This window comes from Macaca fascicularis, chromosome 11 (genome assembly GCF_037993035.2).
Source record: "Macaca fascicularis isolate 582-1 chromosome 11, T2T-MFA8v1.1".
NCBI lineage: Eukaryota > Metazoa > Chordata > Mammalia > Primates > Cercopithecidae > Macaca > Macaca fascicularis.
Window position 1 is genome coordinate 77,027,447 of NC_088385.1, and position 23,519 is coordinate 77,050,965.

The following is a 23,519-nucleotide window of genomic DNA, read 5'->3' on the forward strand; positions in this document are numbered from 1 at the left end:
GCATTTCTGTTAAATAGAGAAGGAAAGTAGAAAATTACCATTAGAACACCACGGTAGGCCTGGCACGGTGGCTCATGCCTGTAATTCCAGCACTTTGGGAGGCTGAGGCGGGCAGATCACAATGTCAGGAGATTGAGACTAGCCTGGCTAACATGGTGAAACCCCATCTCTACTAAAAATACAAAAAATTAGCTGGGCGTGGTGGCGGGCACCTGTAGTCCCAGCTACTCAGGAGGTTGAGGCAGGAGAATGGTGTGAACCCGGGAGGCAGAGTTTGCAGTGAGCCGAGATCGTGCCACTGCACTCCAGCCTGGGCGACAAGCAAGACTCTGTCTCAAACAAACAAACAAACAAACAAACCACGGAATAGTTACTGCAAGCAATATTCATGGATGAGTGCTATAATGAGTGGACAGAAATGTAAGGACAGACAGGTATTTGCATCTTCTCACAGTACTTCTCCAAAACATTTCTTATTTAAAAAGAGAAAACTAGTAGTTTACAGTGGAGAAAACTTCCAGATATACCACGTTAACCATGATCAAGGTTAACTTCACCTGTAATAAGACATATTAACATCATATGCACTCATATATTGGAATACATGCATCACATATGATACACTTGAGAAGACTACATCACCTCTGTGGTGATGTGGCTTTCAGAATGCACAGCTTCAATCTAATTATGAGAAAATATCTGACAAACCCAAATTGTAGGACATTCTGCAGTGTGTGTGATATAACATCAATATTGGGAAAGATGAGAGGAAAGACTGGAATAAGTCTCGGATTGGAGAAGACTAAGGAAATGTAAAACTAAATGTAAGGAGTTGGGGGACAAAGTATTGTAATTTTAAATAGACAAGGAATCCCTTACTGAGATGACTTCATAGCTGAAGTAGGTGAATAGGAAGCCATCTGGATTTCTAGAAAAAGAGCATTCCTGGAGGATAACAAATACAAGGGCTTAGAGACAGGAGTATGTCTGATGTGTTTGAGGAATAGCAAGGAGGCCAGTATGGCAGGAGCACATGAAGAGACGGGGAGAATGCTAACAGAGGAGACTAGAGATAACAGAGTAAGGTCGTGTGAAGGCCTTGGAGGCCTTGGTATTGGTGCAGGAGTCTATTGTAAATGTGTTTCACCTCTGTTCCCTTTGATTTCTGACGTTCTTTTATTCTGAGCATGAAGGGGATAAAGTATATGAGTATAAAATGTAATACCTAACATCTAGCACTGGGTGTAGTAGATGCTCACTCAATGGTTATTGAATTAGTGTACATGGCGAGATGTTTAGAAACATTTTAAAGATCATGTCTTCCCTTGCTAAAGGAATACTTTTCATTTTTAATTACTTCCTATAACATAAATTAGGATTCTGATACCTCTTTATATTTTTAAAATGTAAAGGTTTTAAAATAATTCATCACCTTCAGTAATATTTATGCTATTGAATAGATGTCTTAAATAAGCTTCTATTTTTATTCGTTGTAGAGTCTATTTTTCTCTAGTAACTCACTTTTTATATTTTCAAAGATTCAACATTTCTGTAAAAGTGAATCAATTTCGTATCTTTTTCTTTTCCTTTTTTTTTTCGAGATGGAGTTTTGCTCTTATTACCCAGGCTGGAGTGCAATGGTGCGATCTTAACTCACTACACCCTCTGCCTCCTGGGTTCAAGCGATTCTCCTGCCTCAGCCTCCTGAGTAGTTGGGGTTACAGGCATGCGCCACCATGCCTGGCTAATTTTGTATTTTTAGTAGAGACAGGGTTTCTCCTTGTTGGTCATGCTGTTCTCGAACTCCCAACCTCAGGTGATCTGCCCACCTCAGCCTCCCAAAGTGCTGGGGTTATAGGCATGAGCCACTGTGTCTGGCCTGGATTTCATATCTTATTTAAATCCTATATTCAGATTGTTTTGTTTTAAAATCTTAAAATTTTTCTCTTTGTTATCTCGTTTGGTTAAAGTGCCAAGTTTTTTTTTTTTTTTTTTAATTGGAGGAGTCCTTATTTGTTTTTATCAGCATGGAACAGTTAAGAAATTCACTTTTTCCCAAGGAATGTACTTATATCAGAGTTATGTGTAGTTTTTACAAGTTCACTGGCCCACCTTTAGGAATTTTAATTACATCCATATAGTGCAACTTTAATTCTGCTTGTTGATGGTGTTAATGTGTATGAGAGCCTTAGATTTAATGTTGAGTACTCGAGAGAGCAAGAGAGTGTACAAGGAGTGGATAGGCACAAAGTATTTGAACACACTGTCTTACATGTTTTCATGATGGCCAGGTAAGCTCTGTCTTTGCATTTTCTGGAAAAGTGTGTAAGGTTATAATGAGCACTGGTTTTTTTTTTTTTTTGGTTTTTTTTTTTTGTAAACTTAGTACTTTGAATTAGTTTAAAAGATGAACCTGGGTTTCAGGAATAATAAAGAGGTGAACAGGGAGTCATAATGTTGAAACTGGACATTCAGAACTTTCTAGCATGATTTCCTTATTTTTCAAAGAGCGGAAGAATCCCGTCGTTTATCATGTTCTGGTTGGACTCCTTTCTTACTGTTTGCTGGAGTTGAACTTAAGAGCTATGGTGTCAACCCTCCTGTAATATCTCAGGGGAGCTCCTAGTGTGGGGCTGGTACCATGGCTCACCCTCCAATCTTTCCTTCTTCACTTCAGCCTCCAGCTCTGAGCTTTCCAATCCCCAGAGTAGCAAATGTTGAAAGAAGTTGCACAGGTAAGTAGGTGGGGAAAGCGGGGGGAAAAATGGTACTGTCATCAGTATTTTGAGGGTGGATGTTGGGCCATTTTATCAATGAGTCATTTTGTTAGTTTAGAAATACAAAGTTTGTTATAAATTATTTTTCTCATAAAACTCATAAATTGTTTAAAAAAATAGTGTAGAAAAAATAATTTTAATTCTTGTTAGATGTGAAATAGGAAAAAACCTTAATAAACTATTAATATTATAATGCAAAGGAAGGTTCTTAAATTTTTTTAAACTTTTTATTCTCCACAGTTTATATAACAGGTCCAGAAAACCTATGTTCAAAAAAGAAGCTAAAAAAAAAGTTGGGCAAGGCATAAGTCCATAGGCTATAATTTTGCCATATGTAACTTGGTCTCAGAAGGAGGCAAGTTTTGGTTTTCTTCCACTAGCTTTAGATGTGCTATTTTTTCCCGAGGTATTAGGCAGGTAGCTATGTTTTTAATCTTTACAAAAATACAAACTTCAAACATCATCTTCCTTGAAGTCTTGACAGGAGGACTGGAACATTTCTACCAATCTCTAGGTTTGAAGTTAACAAAAATAAGTATAGATACCTGGTACATAATTCAGCAAATATTTGTTGAACGAATGAATAAACTCATCACATCCTGTGTCCTCTGTGTGCATGCGTGTGTGTGTGTGTGTGTGTGTCTGTGTGTCTGTGTGTGTCTGTGTGTGTGTGTGAGAGAGAGAGAGAGAGAGAGAGAGGGAGAGGTCAACACTCCTGGCATTTTCTCCTTCTCTGCCTTGCACTGGAAATCATGATCTAAACATTACAGATTTAATTTTGTAGGGATGTAGCTCTGGGTCTTCACTACCATACTTTTGAGCTGCTTCTCAGAAAGCTTTCAAAACTTGTTTCTTTTGTTCTCCTACATCTATTCCATATAATTCATGTTCATGTGATTTATAGATTTTTGCACATACAAGACATTCACATTAAACCCAAGAAAAACGGACTCTTAAGATGGCCTATGGTTGCTAAATTTCTTGAGAGAAAGTATGTGAGGGTTAAAAGAGATTGGGGTACTAGTGTATTTGGTATTTCAGATCTCAAAACAAGTCTTCAAAATACTTCTCAGCAATTTATCTCCCTTTTTTTCTTGAGTTTTTTTAGATAACTGGGAGCTCTATACAAACACATCTCCCTCAGCAAAGTACATCCCGTTTTTTTCTCAATATGTAGTCATATTCCCCTCCTTCCTCCCTCTTTATCAGACCCATCTTTGCCTACCCTCTTTTAAGGATTTAAAATATTCTCATTAGAATATTTTCCTTCTTTATGCATAGAGGATTTGTTTTGTATTCTAAATGTAGAAATTTTCTACTGCTATATGTCATTCCATTTGTATTTTATAGTTTTACATCCTAATATTTAAAGATAAAGTACTACTTTAATTTCAGGCTCTATTGTGTGAGTTCTCAACTCTTCTTTTTTTTTTTTTTTTTTTTTTTTTGAGATGGAGTCTTGCTCTGTCACCCAGGCTGGAGTGCAGTGGCGCGATCTCCGCTCACTGCAAGCTCCGCCGCCTCCTGGATTAACGCCATTCTCCTGCCTCAGCCTCCCTAGAAGCTGGGACTACAGGTGCCTGCCACCACGCCCGGCTAATTTTTTTGTATTTTCAGTAGAGACAGGGTTTCCCTGTGTTCGCCAGGATGGTCTCGATCTCCTGACCTCGTGATCCGCCCGCCTCGGCCTCCCAAAGTGCTGGGATTACAGGCGTGAGCCACCGTGCCGGCTGAGTTCTCAACTTTTAACTTCTTATTGCTCATAAGAGGTACCAATTATATTTAGTTTTTTAGTTTGGTATATGTGTACTTTTTTCCTGTGGATTAGCACTTTTTGAATAATTAGAATTTTGGTTTTAGGATGATGCACTTAGCTTTTAAAGCTTATGTATTGATTGTTGAAGTGTGAATCTATATAAAGCATATTGGTGCAGCACATTTTAAGATTCTAGAAAACCACAAAGTAGATTATTCATGTTGAAACATACAGAACTTATTCTCTCTAGATCAGAGTCAAACTTGTGGAGGCATTTGTAGCATTTTGGTAACACTCCCTAGAGAATTTGCAGACTTTGGGAGTGCATATTAAGGGATAACGTACATGGCTTTTCGGATTATTTTCTGAATAATCAGCTTCAGACACCAGATTCTAGTTTTCCGGGTTGGGAAAGAGCGATGTGTTTTTTCCACCCTCCCCTCTCCCCACCAACACACACACACACCCTCCCCATCTTTCAGATATAGGCCATCTTGTTTTATTGGATGAGCCCCCCAAAAATACACAGAAATAATGCTAGATATTTCTGTAAACCTTGGAAAGGACTCTGCCAGGATATTTATCTACTCTCCAAAATAATGATTGTGGAAATGTTTGTATAGGTCCATACTTTTCTACTAAAGCCTGTTTCCAACCAGTCATAGATTTTTGTGTGTGTTTCTACATGTTAACTATCTTTGGTATTCATTAAGGCCTTTATTGCTTCTTTATGGTCATTCTGCATTGGCTAAAAATATGAAATGAGTCGCTCTTATTTGTTTCCATGCTATTGATTTGATGATTTGTAATTCATCAAACTTTAAAATTTATCTGAATCTTCGCTTTTCTTAGATCCATCCTAAGCAAATTCATGAACTTTTCATTATGCATATATCATATTAAAAATATGAAACCGCAGTATTCTAGAACTAGGAGGACTTGAATTTGTTTCTCACATGAAGAGAGAGTTTTGTTTTGTTTTGTTTTGGTAAAGATTTCCAGGTATTAATGTCTTTGTTCTTTAAGAAGCTAGAATTTTGTGCAGTGTAGATGCCTTTCTGTCCTTTACTTAAGCACTCCCCTTTTTAAAATTCTTTTTCAAGAATTAAAATATAATTAGAATTATTTATAGTAGTTGTGAAGCAGGATAAGCAGTTTAAAATCCTATCGCGAAAAATACTACTAAAACAAAAATATCTTTCTTAACAAATATTTCCAGGTTGTAACAATATAATATTTGATATAGGAATATTCTACTTCCATAGAATTTGGGCAGTCTGTGAGATTTTTACCTATCATGTTTTCCCTCTAAAGGGCAATTATTAAAACACCAGATTGTCTTCAGGTATTAGGATTCCTCATGATTGATTTCAGATGTTGATTGGCTACACCTTGATAAAAGGCAGCTGAGTGTTAATGGCAGTTGGCTGTGATTTTCTATTAAGTTTCTGCCTATTTTATAGACAAGAACTTGTGCATATTTGTATATTAAGTGTTTGTTGATACTGAATATGGAATTCAGAGAGAAAGAAAGAAGACAAATTCTAAATTACTCAGATCTCCATTAGGAAAACAGTGCCTGAGAAAGGAACTTTTTCCCTGTTCTCAGGTACTGTATATCTTGCAGTTCGCACTCTTCATCTTGTATAATGCAAAACGAGTACAAACTCTGCAGCTGGGAGTGAAAATGTGGTACTCAGTATGAAGCGGTGAAGGAGACAATTGATTTTACCATGTGACACCTGTATCAACATGTTAGCAGTAAAACTCCTCCCTACATTAGAGAATCTACAATAAAAAGTTGCTACTAGGGAATTGTTTTTGTTTTAACACAAGTTCTAAATGTGTCCTCTATATGTAACGCTATAATGTCTACATTAGACCTTTTATAATGAAATTAAGAGTTTGGTTATAATTATCCTAATTCCTTGAAGGGTTAAATTGTGTTCACTATACTTAATAAGTACCTAAAAATGTTAGTTCTTTGGGAACATAGAAACCGGGTATATATAACTTTTAATAGTTATTTCTACTTATGTGAAGCCCTCCTTGGATTTTTATTTGAGATGTGGTCTCACCCTGTCACCCAGGCTGGAGTGCAGTGGCATCATCTTGGCTCACTGCAACCTCCACCTCCCAGGTTCAAGTGATTCTCCTGCCTCGGCCTCCAAGTAGCTGGGACTACAGGTGTGCACCACCACTCCAAGCTAATTTTTATATTTTTAGTAGAGATGGGGTTTCGCCATGTTGGCCAGGCTGGTCTTGAATTCCTGACCTCAGGTGATCCACCCACCTCAACCTCCCAAAGTGTTGGGATTACAGGCATGAGCCACTGCGCCCGACGGATAATAATTTGTAATTGGTATAATTTCTTTTAAGTGTAACTTCATTCTCAAATTAATGCAACTTTCTGTAAAATACATGTGATTAGTCTTGTAGAGACTGGCTTTTGTCTCACATGTCTATAGTCAGCCATAATCAGTCCATTCTTGTTCTCGTGCTAAAGTGATCTTTTTGACACACATAAATATTCGAATTGCGGTATACCCTACTTCCCATTGTTCACAGCATAAGGACCTCCCTCCTCCAACCAACTTTTTATTTGTTCCTTACCTTTTTTCCCTTTACAAATTCAAGAACAAAACACGCATTAAACTATTAATTGTATATTTGAGAGTCAGTGTACTATCATGGTTAAAAAGGGGGACTCTAGCAAATTGATCTGGGTTCAAAACCCATCTCCGCGTTTATCAGATATATAACCATAGGAAGTTAACCTAACTTCTCTGGTCCTTAGCTACAAAATAGGGATAGTTAATTTTTCTTACTTTATAGCATTATCTTGATAATTACATTAAAAAATAAAATTTAAAGCACTTAAAATATTGCCTGGTGCAATAATTTATTATTTTATAGTTATAGTTATGATAAAGTGTTTTCAGTGACTGTATAAAACAAGAGTCCTAACTTAGTGTGAAAGTTTCAAAGAATGGGAGAAAGGGCATTTTAAGTAGCCGTATCAGCATATGCAAAGACCATGACATGGAAACTACCTTGTGTTCTGAGTAACTGAAGGTATGGCAAGGGTTTGTGGTGTCAGGGGACTTAGGAGAGAAGTCAGAGGTTGCAAACATCTTATAAGCCTTATTGATTTGGGAGTGCTGTTGAAGAATATTTATCAGCAAGTCCATGAAGATAAGAAATTTTTACTTTAAAAAATCACTTTGATATGGGAGAGTAGAATTGAGGGGAAGAAGAATAGATTAATAAAGACCTGTTTGGAGGCTACTGGAGTGGCTTGTTCTAGTGTATTAGTCTGTTCTCACGCTGCTAATATAGACATACCCGAGACTGGGTAATTTATAAAGGAAAGAGTTTTAATTGACTCACATGACTGGGGAGGTCTCACAATCGTGGCAGAAGGCAAATGAGGAGCAGTCACGTCTTACATGGTGGCAGGCAAGAGTGAACGTGTGCAGGGGAACCCTCCTGTATAAAACCATCAGATCTTATGAGACTTATTCACTATCATGAGAACAGCACAGGAAAAACCCGCCTTCATGATTCAGTCACCTCCCACGGGGTTCCTTCCGAGACACGTGGGGATTATTACAGTTCAAGGTGATATTTGGGTTCGGACACAGAGCCAAACCATATCAGCTAGGAAATGACAGTAGAGATGAAAAGATACTGATGATATAAATAATTTCAATAAATAGGTAGGATTGGTTTGATCAACTTGAATTTTAATTGTTGAAGATCACAAAGGTTACAGACAGCATTTTTCAGAGTTAAAGTGACCTTTTTCAGAGATTATCATGAACAGTAACAACTGTGAATAGCGAAAATTAAGCTGAAACATAAGATTTGTGTTGGGTTCTAAGATAAATAGTGCTGCAAAGTCATGTTGAGGTGATGATCTCAGGGATTTTGAGCTGTATCCTCTATGTAGCTTCAGGCCTTGCCTCTTACTTCGTGGGTTCCCTAATTGCCATTCATCCTGCCTGTATCAGGGACCACTTTACTGTCTTCTCTAAAGTTCTTGGTTAGATTATCTGAAGTTTGTGTTTTTTTTGGTAAATTTCTATGATTATTCTGATTTACCACATTTGGCTTTGAAATACTGTATTTAAATGTTAGGAATGTCATGCCTTAGGAATTCATAGCTAGTCTAAACTAAATAATGGAGGAGGAATATACTGGGAAAATCCAGCCAACTTAAGTGCCTCCATTACATCTTCCAGTTTAATTCTTTCTCTGTTACTTTCTGAGGCCAGTTCTTTTTGGGGATTCGGTTTGGTACAGAGGATTAGCTTATTTATCTCTGTATTTTTTATTTTATTTTAAATGCGGAGTCTCGCAGTGTCAGCCAGGCTAGAGTACAGTGGCACAATGATCTTGGCTCACTGCAGCCTCCACCTCCACCTCCTGGATTCAAGCAATTATCCTACCTCAGCTTCCTGAGTAGCTGGGATTACAGGTGCACGCCACCATGCCTGGCTAATTTTTTTGTATTTTTAGTAGAGACATGGTTTCACGATGTTGACCAGACTGGTCTTGAACTCCTGACCTCAAGTGAACCGCCTGCCTTGGCCTCCCAAAGTGCTGAGATTACAGGCACGAGCCACCATTCCTGACCTCTGTGTACTTTTTAGAATGTGCTGCTTAGTTCTTATGAAATCTAAGGAAAGATTAAATGTCTTGATTAAACGTTTTAGATCTGTGTTCAAAAAACGTTTAAGGAACTTTGATTTTGCTACATGCATATATTCTTTCTTGGTAAAATCTCAATTTGTGCTGCTGCTTGTTCTTAGAAAGTCTGGTGTGAGTGTCAAGTAAAAAGGTGGTCACTTAACAAAGTAGATACAAGCACTTGACTTGTTTGCTTGAATAAAGCTGACAAATTGTACACACTAAAGATTCTAATGCTGTATATCTAATATATGATGAAGTCTGATTAAATTTTAAACTACAGCCGTATGTCACTTAACAATGGGAGTACATTCTGAGAAATGCGTCAGGCAATTTTGCGAATGTGGACCATACTTACACAAACCTGGGTGACATAACCTCTTGCTCCTAGGCTGTAAACCTGTACAGCATATTACTATACGCATTCTGTAGACAGTTGTAACACATTGGTATTTGTGTATCTAAACATACCTAAACACAGAAAGGACACAGTGAAATTAAGATAGAAAACATTTTTTAAAAAAGGTTACACCTATATAGGGCACTTATAAATGGAGCTTGCAGAACTGAAAGTTGTTCTGGGTAATTCAGTAAGTGGTGTGTGAATGTGAAGGCTTAGGACATTACAGTATACTACTGTGGACATTGGAAACACTGACACTTAAGCTACACTAAATTTATTTAAAAATTTTCATTCCTGAACAATGAATTAACCTTAGCTTACTGTAACTTTTTTATTTAATCTTTTGGACTCTTAACACTTGACTTAAACATGTACAACTGTACAAAAATATTTTCTTCCCTTATATTCATACTTAGCTTTTTTCTATTTGAATTTTTTTGTTTTTTTACTTTTTAAATGTTTTTGTTTTGTTAAAAACTGATATACACACTCTTAAATTTGCTTAGGTCTATTAAGACATCACTAGGCAATAGGAATTTTTCAGCTTGTTTATAATCTTGTGGAACCACCGTCATATATATGGTCCACCATTGACTGAAATGTCATGCAGCACATGACTGTCATTTATTAAAATTTTTGTTTACCAAATTAACTTTTTAGCATACGTTATAACCAGTAATTTCAATGTATTTTGATACAAAATTGACATATCCTCTTTGAAATGTATAGAAATTGATTTCTATGTACGCTAACTTCTCTTCCAGGGGGAAGATGGGTGTAGTTTAACCCTTTCATATCATCCATCCATCCATTCATACTATTTCTGCCTCAGAGTATATCCTTTGTCCAACTACTACTCACCACCCTATTTTCCTGCTTTCGTTTCGTACCCTCTTTAGCGCATTCCTCATGGAGTAGCTAGGACCTTTAAAAAAAAAAAAAAAAATTAAGTTACTCTTAAGCTTCCCCTAAATCCTCTCTTGATTTCCCATCTGACAAAGAATAAAATCCAGAGTTTCTCAGGCTTGCAAGGTGCACTATATGTTCTAGCCACAACCAGCCTCTCTTAACATCAGTTCCTACCCTTCACCACCTAAGTTCATGCTGCTTGAGCCATACCAGTGAGGGGCTTACGGACCCTGTGAACTGACTGCTTTTCCTTCAAGCATTTGCCTGGTCAGTTACTTCTCTGCTTGTTTTCATCCCAGTCTTATGTTCCCTGATTATTTTAAAATACTTCTACCTTGTTCCATCATTCTATGTAGAATAAAGGACAGGCACTTTAAATAAATCTAGCTTTATGAATAATCTGTGTTGTCTTTTCCCTTGTGATTTTGCCATGGATTAGAATTCTTTGTCTCATACCAGTACCCATCTCTGGATGGGGGCTTGCATTCGTCGGGGAGAAGTAAAACACCCTTACTTCTCCCTCCCTCCATCCGTCTCTCTCTTGTTTTGTTTTGTTTTTTAATTATTTGCCAAAGTCATGTAAAAATAATTAGTATTGTCACTGACGTGTAATTTCTGTGCCAAGGCACACAAAACGGAAATTAAGTTTAGCGTATTTTCTTTCTTCTCTCTCTCTCTCTCTAACACACACGCACGCACACATGTGCGCACACACAGTGACTCTTGAGAAAATCTGCTATTGATGGAAAAGGAACATTTCTTCATTTTCTTTCATCTGGAACATATGTTTAATTTTGCCTTCAAACCTTTTTGCAAGGTATTAAGCATAAAAGTTAATTCTATACAATTAACTTCAGTTTGAGAATTCTAGGAGTCTATAATGGTCTTGATGATAAGTGTTATACAAGCAGTGTCAAAAGAAGAGTTTATCAATTTGAGCTTATTTATGTGTGTAAAATTTGATGAGAGAGGCCTTGACATTCACCTGAAACTTTATTGAATTATGTACGTTTTATGCATTTTCCATGTTTATTCTTTCTTAGAATTAGAGCTCAGTAGTAAAAGTTCTGTAAAGATAATTAAATGGGCCGGGCGCGGTGGCTCAAGCCTGTAATCCCAGCACTTTGGGAGGCCGAGACGGGTGGATCACGAGGTCAGGAAATCGAGACCATCCTGGCGAACACCGTGAAACCCCGTCTCTACTAAAAAAAATACAAAAAACTAGCCAGGCGAGGTGGCGGGCGCCTGTAGTCCCAGCTACTCGGGAGGCTGAGGCAGGAGAATGGCGTAAACCTGGGAGGTGGAGCTTGCAGTGAGCTGAGATCCGGCCACTGCACTCCAGCCCGGGCTACAGAGCGAGACTCCGCCTCAAAAAAAAAAAAAAAAAGATAATTAAATGTATCTTCAACTTTCACAAAACAAACTTCTAAAATTTTATGTGTATTGAATCTTAATTTGCAAGCTCTAAAGTGATTTTTTGCCACTGTTTGCTTTTTGAAATTACTCACTAAGAAACATCTATTTTCCCTCTAGCAGGGGCTACTTAGGGAGCTGGTGGATAGGCATGTGGGATCCTAGTCTGAAATAACAGAGTTACAGAATAGCCTTCTGTAATTCACCAGGAGTCTGCTTCACAAAAAAAGATTAAGTACCTGTGTTCTAATAAATTGTTAGACCCTTAAAAAATATCTTTGTTTATTTCACACCTCCAGCAGTTACTCGCCTAAAAACATATAGCAAAGTACTTTATTTATCCCTGACTGAATAGGTTTTCAGACCTTGTTAGGATGAGGTCAGTCAAATAATTAAATTTCCTACATATTTAACAGGGAACTTAAAATATATAACAAATGTTACACATCATAGGTGCTTTCAACAGAGTTAAATATAAAGTTTGGCCTTTAAAGTCTGCAACATAGTTCACCACGTCTACTGATATATAATAGTGACTACAGCATTTTTTGAAATGAGACGTGGAAATTGTTCACTTATTTATAATGGAAGAAAATATTCTTTGTCATAATGAATGTACAAGACAGATACCAAATTTGAGATGAGTTTTCCCCAAAAATGTACTTGTGAAAAGACATAGTCACCTTGTATTCAAGTCTTTAAAATCTCTCCTCTCATTAACATTGGTTTACCTTGATTTTCAAAGTACTATTAGGAGAAAGACACATTGACCTTCAATAACTTTAGTCAGTTAATAGTTTTGGTAATTTTATAGAGGTCACGTTTTAAAAATGATTAAAAATAAAAATTAGCACAGAGTTTAATAATTACAGTTGGCCATTCATACCCATGGGTTCTGCATCTGTGGGTCAACCAACCGCAGATTGAAAATATTTGGGGAAAAATAATGGATGGTTGTGTCTCTACTGAACATGTACAGTCTGTTTTTTCCTGTAATTATTCCCTGAACAATACAATGACTATTTATATAGTATTTACATTGTATTAGATATTATAAGTAATCTAGAGATGATTTAAAGTATATGAAAGGATGTGTGTAGGTTATATGGAAATATTATAAGCCATTTTATGTGAGAGACTTGAGCATCCGTGAATTTTTTTAATCCATGAGGGAAGAGGTCCTAGAACCATTTCTCCACAGATAACAAACAACAATAATTTATGTTGGGGTGAGCTCAAAATTGCTAACGTTGGATGTTACAAAGACTGGAAAAGCAAACAAATACACAGATTATATCATTGAAATAATTTTACGCCAGTATGATCAATGAAAGATTGTACTCCAGTTATGTTAGTAGGTACTTGCTTGAGATAAAATTCTAGTATGCCACTATATATACACTGATTCAAAAAATGGTATATTTCAATAAATCTAGATTGTAAGGAAAGATGAATGCTTGGGAAAACAGATAACTGTGAAAATAAGGTGATGGCAAATACACAGAGGTGGAAGATGCATGTGAAGATTTTGAATAATTAAACCTAAACTTAATTTAAAAAAAAAATCTATGTATGGGAAAATGATATTTGGGGTTGCCATTTTTGAAGAGTAAGTGATACTTAGTTTTTTTAAAGGAAGTGGAATTGTTAAGATAGGCTTTATGTGATTCTCCTACTTTTAGGGTCTGGAAATAAACATCTAACACTTTATTGTTATAATCAGATTTATGACTTTATCATATGCCCCACTAGCCATTAGTTGATCAATTTCTGTACCTTAACAATGCTCCCTTCATGTTCTGTTTTCCATGTAGGAGTAAGGTAAAACTGAACATTTTCCAAACTATTACCCTTGATAAAAGTAATATTTTTGTTTAGGTGACAAACAGCATGTTTGGTGCTTCAAGAAAGAAGTTTGTAGAGGGGGTCGACAGTGACTACCATGACGAAAACATGTACTACAGCCAGTCTTCTATGTTTCCACATCGGTCAGAAAAAGATGTAAGTTAATCAGTTGTGTTGTATTTTTTCAGCAATGTAAGTCTGTGTCTGAGTTCCTGAAAAACAGCGTATCAAGCGCAGAATACTGTCTGTGGTTGAGTGACAAATCTTTTCGGCACAGTGCTAGTCCCTTTGGTGCTTGTATCCTTTTGGGATACAAAGACAATGAACTTGTATTCTAATGGGGAAAATAAATATCCCATGATTCTCAAGTTGGGATATGGTGATAATGTGGTAGAAGTACTCAAAGACATGGAGTAAACATGGTATAACTTCTAGATCACTGATTTTTTTGTTTGTTCAATATGGGAAATAATTTGTTTGATATTAAAACAAATGCAGATATAGAACAGAAAGCAGATTTATGCAGACTTGAAGATACAATGGCAAGCTGCAATAAAACTTTATGCTTACTGTGTCATCTAGCTGTAATTCTAGACCTCAGGTGTATCTCTCCTCTGTTCAGCCATAAGGATACTACAGTAGCAAAAATTTGGAAGAACTGTATTCAAAATGTGATGGATGATATAGAGATATGAATTAAATGCTTTGGAAGGCTAATAGTTCAATAATCCCATTTGAGATAAAAGGATTTAGAATGTAACCAAGTCATAATTAGCAAATTTATAAAATATTTTAAAATGAATGTAATTATTAAAATTCTGTTAAGCTACTTTATACACTATACACTCTAGTCACACCAGTTGCGTTCTTATACTTCGTACACCTGCCCAACTTTTTTACCTTTCACACCTTTATAAACTTGCTATGTCTAATTTCCTTATGTATAAAACAATCTACTGTAGTTATTAACCTAATGAGATTTTTACTGATGTTTGAAGTATTTATAAAGTTCTAAGATATGTAACAAATGCCCTCGTTTTTCTTTGAAGTTGATCATTAGTAAATCACTTCCTTTGTCTTTGCAGAATTTCACAAATCGGCTTAACCTACTAGGTTTATGCTAGGACATTTGTTATTCTGTTTTGGTGTTTTCCTTTTTTATTTTGATTTGAACATTTTTGTGTCATTTTGGAAACAAACTATCAATGGCATTATTGGGCTTTTTTCAACTAATGTGTGTTGTGGCTTTGTTCATAATTAGTGTGTAGTTTAACAGCTTGTGGAATAATGCCATCTAATTTTTTGTTATCTTACTGCCCTTTTAGCTATGTGCTATGTAAGTTATAATTGAATTATTATTTACACAGGTTTCTATTTTAAGTGTTGACCTTGTAAATAAAGAATTTGGGATATATTTTTGATAGTACAACTACAAAAACAAAAACCTACAATTTGTGTGTATTGCTGTGATTATATAATGAAAGTTAAGTTTGCTTGTAAAATGTTAATGAAATATTTATTACTGATGAATGCATTTATTCTAATTAGGAAGATAGGAAGCTTTCAGATTGAAATCTAAAATAAAGTATATAAAGAGAATGAATGACAAAGAGATATATGTCTTCTCAAAAGCAGAAATACTATATGTCTAAATTTTAAAATCAGAATTAGTATATATACTTACACACATACTCACAAATGTTGGCCACCATTCTGATCCAGTTGGTTGTCACAGAAGTAACAGAATGGTTTGCTCCACAAAACCTTTTTTAAAAAAACATTAATTAACAACATAGTATGGCATAGGAATTAAGAACTTGGACTCTAAAGCAATACAAATATGTGTGTTTAGATCCTGACTTTGCCTGTTAGCCAGAACTTCAACAAGTCTCAGTTTCCTTTTCTGTAAAAATGGGAGTAATAATATATTCCTCATAAATTGGCTGCTGTTGCTGTTACTTTTTTAAAATTACAAAATAGCACAGGGAAATTATACAAATTTTTAAAAATACACTTGAAGAAAAATTACCTATAATGCTCTCAGAAATAATTAATTGCTAAAATTCTGATTTTATGTTTAAAATATTTTTATTTAAAAATATACGATTATTTAAATCTTCTGGGTCATACAGACATATTTTCCGTCAAAAAGTTTGTACCAGTTTTTACTCTAATCACCACTCTCCATGCCAACAAGAATACCAGCAATTACATTTAAGTCTTTGCTAATAGAAAAGCTTATTGTTTTCATGTACATACTGTAAAACGTCATTAATTTTACACACACACACAGTGTGATGTGTCTTTTCCACATAGTTATTGGTCATTTGTATTTCTTCCTTTGTGTACCTTTTTTGTGCCATTTTCTATTTCTCTAGTGAGATCTTAAGTCTTACTCGTTTGCATTCTCCATGTATTGAGGATAATAACCTCTTGTCATTCATTACAAATATTTTCCCAGTTTTTACCTTTAATTAATGGTATTTGTAGTATACGTATATGTATCATTTTAATTAAATGTGATCCACCAGTCTTATTTTTAAATGGCTTCTGTTTTTGAGATCATACTTAGGAAGACATTTCCCAATTACTTTCTTATCATACTTTGTTCTTCACATATAATTTATGTCCATTAGAAATGTGTTTTGGTTTAACCTGTGAATTGCAGGGTTCCAAATACTTTTTTTTCTACAAGCTTATCCAATTGCCCCGACAGCATTTATGCTTTAAATCATGGATCAGAAAACTTTCCCTTAAAGAACCGAATAGTAACTATTTTAGGCTTTGTGGACCAAGAAGCAAAATCAAGGATATACATAAAATCATAACCTATTTTGTATAATAGGTCTTTATATAACCATCTGTAATGTAAAAACTTTTCTTAGTTCACGTATCTTACAAAAACAGGCAGTGTGCTGGATTTGTCCTGCAGACAATAATTTGCCCATTCCTGGGTTAGATCATTCATTTATGGCTAATTAAAATATCCCTTTATTATATGTGCTAGTGTCTCATACATTCTTAGGCCTGTTTCTAAGATCTTGTTCTGTTTACCATACTGATTCTGTGTCAGAACTACGTCATTGAATTGCCATAGCTTTGTAGACCATTTTAACGTCTTGGGTAAGAATCTTCCACATCCTTTTTTTAAAAAAATGATTTTTGGTTATTGCACATTAATACCAATGTAGATGGTTTTTCAGAAGGATATTTCTCCCTTTAATCTTGTTCTTTATGCCTTTTAATAGGGTTTTACAGTTGCCATTTTCATTGCATTTTTCAGATTGGTTTTTACTGACCTATGGAATACTTTGTGCATTTATTTTATAACAAATTGCCATGTAAAACTCTTTTATTAGTTTTTGGTGATTGAGAATGTAGGCCCTGGAAATCCTACTGTATGAATTTTTATGTCAGCTACCTGATTTGCTAGCTATGTGTCTTAGGACATCTGTCTCTGCGTGTCTCAGTTTTCTCATCTGTAAAATAGGAACTATAGTACATAGCTTATGGAGGATGTTTTTTTTTAAGTGGGAGAATAGTATTTATGAGGGGGGCACTGAAGTGACTGCTGTAATTAAGACAGACTGTAGAAAATAGGTTAGCAGTTAATATTAAAAACCTTTAAAATGTAAACATTCCTTGAGTCAGTCATATGTCTTTCTGTAAATTTGTACTTCAGCTCTAACCTGACATTCAGACAATATAATATAATGCCATACTTTTTTTTTAAATAAAAAATTTGAATCTCAAGTGTTTAACACTAAGGAATTAACTACATTGAGTATTACACTATTTTTCAAATGTTCCTTATGTAAGCTTAAGAATAGTTTAATGAAAATTGTTTGAAATACCTAGTAGATGCATATCGTCAGTTATCTGATTTGTAAGCTACCCTGTTCTGTGACTTAATGACTGTTTTGTTTTACTGCCTGCCTCCTCCCTTGCCCCTTTTCCCTTTTGTTCTTTTTTGTTTGTTTGTTTTTGGGGATTTTTTGAGTCAGAGTTTCGCTCTTGTTGCCTAGGCTGGAGTGCAATGGCAGGATCTTGGCTCACTGCTACCTCCGCCTCCTGGGTTCAAGCGATTCTCCTGCTTCAGCCTCCCAAGTAGCTGGGATTACAGGCGTGTACCAACACGCCCAGCTAATTTTTGTATTTTTAGTAGAAACAGGGTTTCTCCTTGTTGGTCAGGCTGGTCACGAACTCCTGACCTCAGGGGATCTGCCCGCCTCAGCCTCCCAAAGGGCTGGGATTACAGGCATGAGCCACCGCGCCTGGCCTTGTTCTTTTTAATGTATTACCTTCTCATAGTCTTTCCTTTTTTTGTGCCTGTTTGCTACATTTCATTAGTTTCATGTTTTAAGTCATTCGTTTTCCAATTTTAAAGGTTCTTTAGCTTCTCTCTAGATCTGGAACTCTATGTGTGTGCATGCATATGCTTTCTTCCTTTTTCTTTGTCTCTTTTTCTCTTTGTGGATATGATACAGTTAAAGTCATAATTCATTTGTGGTTTTTGTCCTGGAATAATAACATAGTGCTAGGAATTATGTTATCACCATAATTTTGAGTATATTATACAGTCTTTTAAAAATAATATTTTAAAACAAATATTATTTTTTAATTGCTGTCATGGTCAGGGAATTTTTATGTAACAAAATTTTTTTGTATTTCCTTGCAACAATTTGTGGATTTCTTTGACATTCTGTGTATTAAAGGATAAAGAAGCTCTGTGATGGGTTAGGGAAATAACCAGAATCACATTACTATTTCTTCTAGTTGCTTCCTGCTTTTTATTGTTGTTTGACTGCTGTGTGTATTATAGATTTCTGAGAGATTTGGAAGACCTGATTATTTTGATGATTTTAGAGTGTGCTTTAACTTGTTGTTTTCACCTTTCTATTAATCTTTTTCTACCTTTTGCCACTCTTGAGAACACAAGTTCTACGCCTTATTTTACCTGGAATTTGTAAAGATAAACTTTTCTTTAGCACCCTGGGCAAAAAGTTATATAAATTAAGGATATTATTTAATAAATTTCTCAGAGTCTGAATACCCGCCCTCACTCCTGTTAATGATAGTTCTGCAACTGAGGGGAAGATTAGATTATTAGCAGCTGCTGCTACCATTTATTGAGCACATACTATATGTCATATTTTATTTCATTTAACCTTCACTTCAGCTCTGTGAGGTAGGTAGTCATTTTCATTTTATAGGAGAAACCGAGTATTGGCTGTTCCATAGGTAAGTGGCAGAACCAAGATTCAAACGCAGATTATTTCTGACTCCAAAACTAGGCTCTTTCTATTTGTGCTGCATCCCCTACTGTAATGTGTTTCTTGATCTAAAGTTTTATACTTTTCTAAGAAATTTACCTTTATATTATTAACTTTCAGAATTTAAAAAATATATAAATTTTGTTTTCTGTTAATAGTACTTACTGTTCTGTCAGTATATTTCTTGTGCGTTTTCTATACTCTCATAAAAAGCATTTCTGTGACATTCACATTTCTTCACTGTGTGTTAAATCCATTTTTAGCACCAATTTATTTCATGAAATATTGCCTTCAGAATTTAAAAGTACAGATTCTTAGGGATAGACTTTATAAGAAATTAGATATTTGCATTTTTGAAACATTTTGAGGCAGTAATTTTAACATATGTCTGTATAGCTGATCGATGCTTATTTTACATGAATGTGTTGAAGGTTATAAACTCTTAAATTTAACGTTAAACTACTTTTATTATTCCTGTAAAGCTGTGTTTACTAACCGCTTTCATGTAGTGGCACATAGAGAAAATTATATTTAATATTACACACTGTGGTAAGTGAATCACCCTACTGCTCTCGATGTCAAGTAGTTGGCCTGGGGACCCACTGCCTCTTTACCTTCATGCTCTGCTTCCCCTCCCTACTTACTCCCTCCTCCCATTTTGAGAGGGCAGATACTCAGGCATACTTGTAACTCATGGATGTATAATCAGTGTGAGAAAGTAGACTAAAATGTGTGTTGTCTGGAGTTAGCTATTCAATAAACATAAATATCTGATGAAAAATGTTTTAAGTGTTTTGACAATATTCACATTATGGATTGTTTTAAGTCATGCATTTATGTTGGCCAACACCTTATATTTGCAGCCTTTAGAAACAACTATACTTTTTTATTTATAGCTTATAATGATAGAAAATCATGATTCTTACGAATTTTATATAAATCTTTTACCTCCCTTTTTTGATGGTTGATTTGTATTACTGTTAGGAAAACCAGATTTTAAGATATCAAGCATTATTTGGAATAAAGAAGGCCGCTACATAATCATAAAATAAAACTTACTAAAAAGGATAAAACTTCCTTTCTTTTTTTTTTTTTTAAATTTTACTTTAAGTTCTAGGATACGTGCGCAGAATGTGCAGGTTTGTTACATGGATATACATGTGCCATAAACCTTTTCCCTTGTGTGATCAACTAAAGCTTTATTATATGTTCTTGTTCTTGCAATTTAGAAATGAACTTTTAATATACTTAACAAAATATTTTCAGTTAATGCAGTAACAGTAATCTATAATACCTTAGAAAAGAACTTATTAGGCATCTTTTGATCTGTTGGGTTATACTTGGGAAAGAATATACAGTTTAGTTGTATAGATAAAGAATGTTAGTTTAATTGTCTAGGTTACACATCCTCTGGATTTGGGAGGGAATATTTGTAAAGTTTGATGCTTTTTTGTTTGTTTGTTTTGTTTTGTTTTGTTTTTTAGAATAATCACTACTGTCTTAATAATATTACTGCTTTTTCTTTTTTTAGAGTGGTGTATAACTCAGCCCTACCTCGGGAGTGTCTGATGTTTATCATTGGTCTAAAACTATAGTTGTATAAAAAATTTTGCAAACTTTAGTATAATTAAAACAACTTAGAATTTTGACATGAAAAAAGTATGAAATGTATATTGTAAAACCTCTACCATTTAAATGTTTCACCTTGCAGCACCACAAGACAGGGTGAGAAAATAGAAAAAACAAACAAAAATACTTGTTTCACTTCTTGGTTTTTCTAACTGTGTCAGTGTCAGCATGATTTCCCATCCCTGGAAACCACACATCAGCCTCTGATAGTTCTCTCTTTTATGAGTCTCCATTCTCCTCCTTTTCCGATTATACCCCAGCTAGTCAACAGGACATAAAATAACTCTTACTTCTACCACCAGAATGCCTCTTATTTTTAGTTCCACTTCTGCTGTTGTCATTTAGCATCTCAACATAACCCATTTCTGCTATTAGAGTTATCTTCCCAAAGCCCATTTTGATTGCCACTTTCTTGCTTAATATTATTTTTCTTTTTATTGCTATAGTTGGTAGCCATTCTTGTATGGCATTTATTTTGCATTCTATGCCCTAACATTGGTGAGCTTTATCTCCGAATAGAGGTGAACTTTATCTCCTTTCATAGTTATCCTGTCACCACTGTTTATGTTCTCTAATAATATTACAAACCTTTATTATTTTTTTTTTTAACAACTGGATACTGGGTTTTTGTGTTCAATTTTTAAATTTTTGTTCAATTTTTTTGAATTTCAATAGTTTTGGGGGTACCGGAGGTTTCTGGTTACATTACTAACCTTTATTACACTTGTTACACTGCATATTCTTGAGGGAAGACCCCTTCATTGTATGTACCTAAATGTTACCACTCTGTATATTCCTGATACCTTTGTGTAGCTCCAGTGATGTTTCATGTTTCCTTTAGAGCATTTACCACACTGTGCCTTAAAATATAATGAGTTGTATAATTCATTCTCTTTCCCCACTAGATTGTAAGCCCCTTGATGACATGGCTCATGTCTTATTTAATTAGGATGTTTTGATGGTTGTCTAATATAAGACAGGAAATACACAAATATGCACACACACATATTTTCATTTACTCAGCTTCAGTATTTACTTTGAGTATATAGCACTGCTACCTTCATTTCTATGAGGAATATAAAATGAATGTATGTTCTGTGAACATAATATATCTTCAAATAATTTACATCTACAAGGAAAAAAAATTGATGAAGTAAATTCAAAGGCATTGTACAAGCGCCATGAAGTTCATATCACAAATATATAAATTATATACCATATCTATATAATGTTTTTTAACTTGCTAAGTGAAATAGTAGTGTTGCTATAGCTGAAGTTAGTGTGACTTTTAGAAAACTTACAGTATTAAATATTAATTTCATTTGCACAGTTTGGTTTTATCCAATTGTGATATTCTCTTAAGAAGCATGGAATCTATTATAGAACGTTTGTTTTATGTTTTTCTGAAGAATGAGAAAAAGTGTTAGATTTTCACATTTATGGTATGATTCACAGATTTGTAGAGTATAATTGCAATGCTCTGTTTTCTTTATGCTCTAATATAATTAATTTGTTTCTAGATGCTGGCATCACCATCTACATCAGGTCAGCTGTCTCAGTTTGGGGCAAGTTTATACGGGCAACAAAGTAAGAATTTTGTGTTTATTCTGGGATACTTTATTCAAAGAGAAAAATAAGTAACTACCAAATAAAGAACAACCAGTACTTCCTTTGTGGGTTTATTGTATGATTTAAAAGGAAAAATGTTTAATTTTCAGAGTTTTATTTTACTTACATAGCAAAATCTCATTATTTCAGATCTTATTGATCCTAAGGTTGCTATTACTTTGGATATAGCATAGAATGAAATTTATTTCAACATCTTTTATATCTGTAATTTTTTTGCAGTATTTTTGAAGAATTTGCTAAACAAACTAAAAATAGACATTCTCTGTTTTCAATTACAGAAAGTTAAAAGCTTTTTTTAGTTTATTTGATTGGCTACTCTGTGTGTGTGTGTGTGTGTGTGTGTGTGCGCGCGCGCGCGCGTGCGCGCCTGTTTAAGTAAGCTCATTACTTAGCGGTTTGTAAAATGTTCTTTGTTTCACAAATATTTCTGAAATATTTCTTCTTTTGCTTTAGCTCAATCTGGATATAGAATCTAGATTTTTGACTCAAACAGTTTAATGCTTGTTCCATTTTGCAGGCTTCTATTTCTTTTAAAGCGCTGTAATACTTTTAAAGCGCTTAGCACAGAACCTAGTGCATAGTAAGTGCTCAATAAATGTTAGCTATTATCACATAAAATTTTCATAAAACTAAACAATAAAATATCTTTCTGTTTTCTCAAATTAACTTCCCAAATTGTTAAATATTAGTATGATTTTATCTCTGTTAATGTCAGATCTGTTGATCTCCCATTTCTGTTAATGTAATCTCTGTTAATAGAAGGGAATTAAAAGTGTTATAAATTCCCATCAGACATTATAGGATAATTGAATAACTGATGAAGACATCCGATGACTGACTATCTTAACCAGTTTCAAATAAAAATCAATAATTTGATTTGGAACTCTCCCAGTATAATGAAAAGCAAAGTTTTGATAGGTATCAGAATAGTTTGTCATACCACTTTACCTTTCAAATTGATTCAAAGTGGGAGGATGAAACTTATTTTGTATACAAGCATGGTTTCCATTTACTTTTTCTGTCTATCTTTTGTGGCTTTTCTCTTTTTTTGCTATGGAAGACAATTTTGTTAATGCAGAATTAGTAGATAAAAGTTATTCTGTATTAACAGTTTTTCTCCAGTCAAACCAAGAAACATTTTCATAGCTTATTACATAAAAAATATTGTTGTTTATCTACAAATATTTATCCTA

The 23,519-nt window shown here is 34.7% G+C and overlaps 1 protein-coding gene across 15 annotated transcripts in view; it reads left to right on the forward strand.

The window, feature by feature from the left end:
- The window catches only part of CNOT2 (CCR4-NOT transcription complex subunit 2), a 109,463-nt gene that overhangs the window by 51,033 nt on the left and 34,911 nt on the right, over positions 1-23,519 (forward strand). For 6 of the 15 annotated variants that reach the window (XM_015431197.3, XM_074007411.1, XM_005571528.4 and 3 more), the window contains 2 exons: positions 13,829-13,951; positions 22,218-22,284. In XM_015431197.3, the coding sequence (XP_015286683.1) occupies positions 13,829-13,951; positions 22,218-22,284 (190 nt within the window). Of the gene's footprint in view, positions 1-2,677; positions 2,736-4,394; positions 4,547-13,828; positions 13,952-22,217; positions 22,285-23,519 lie in introns of all 15 variants that reach the window. The other 9 variants (XM_074007407.1, XM_074007405.1, XM_074007413.1 and 6 more) reach the window with 5 other exon arrangements.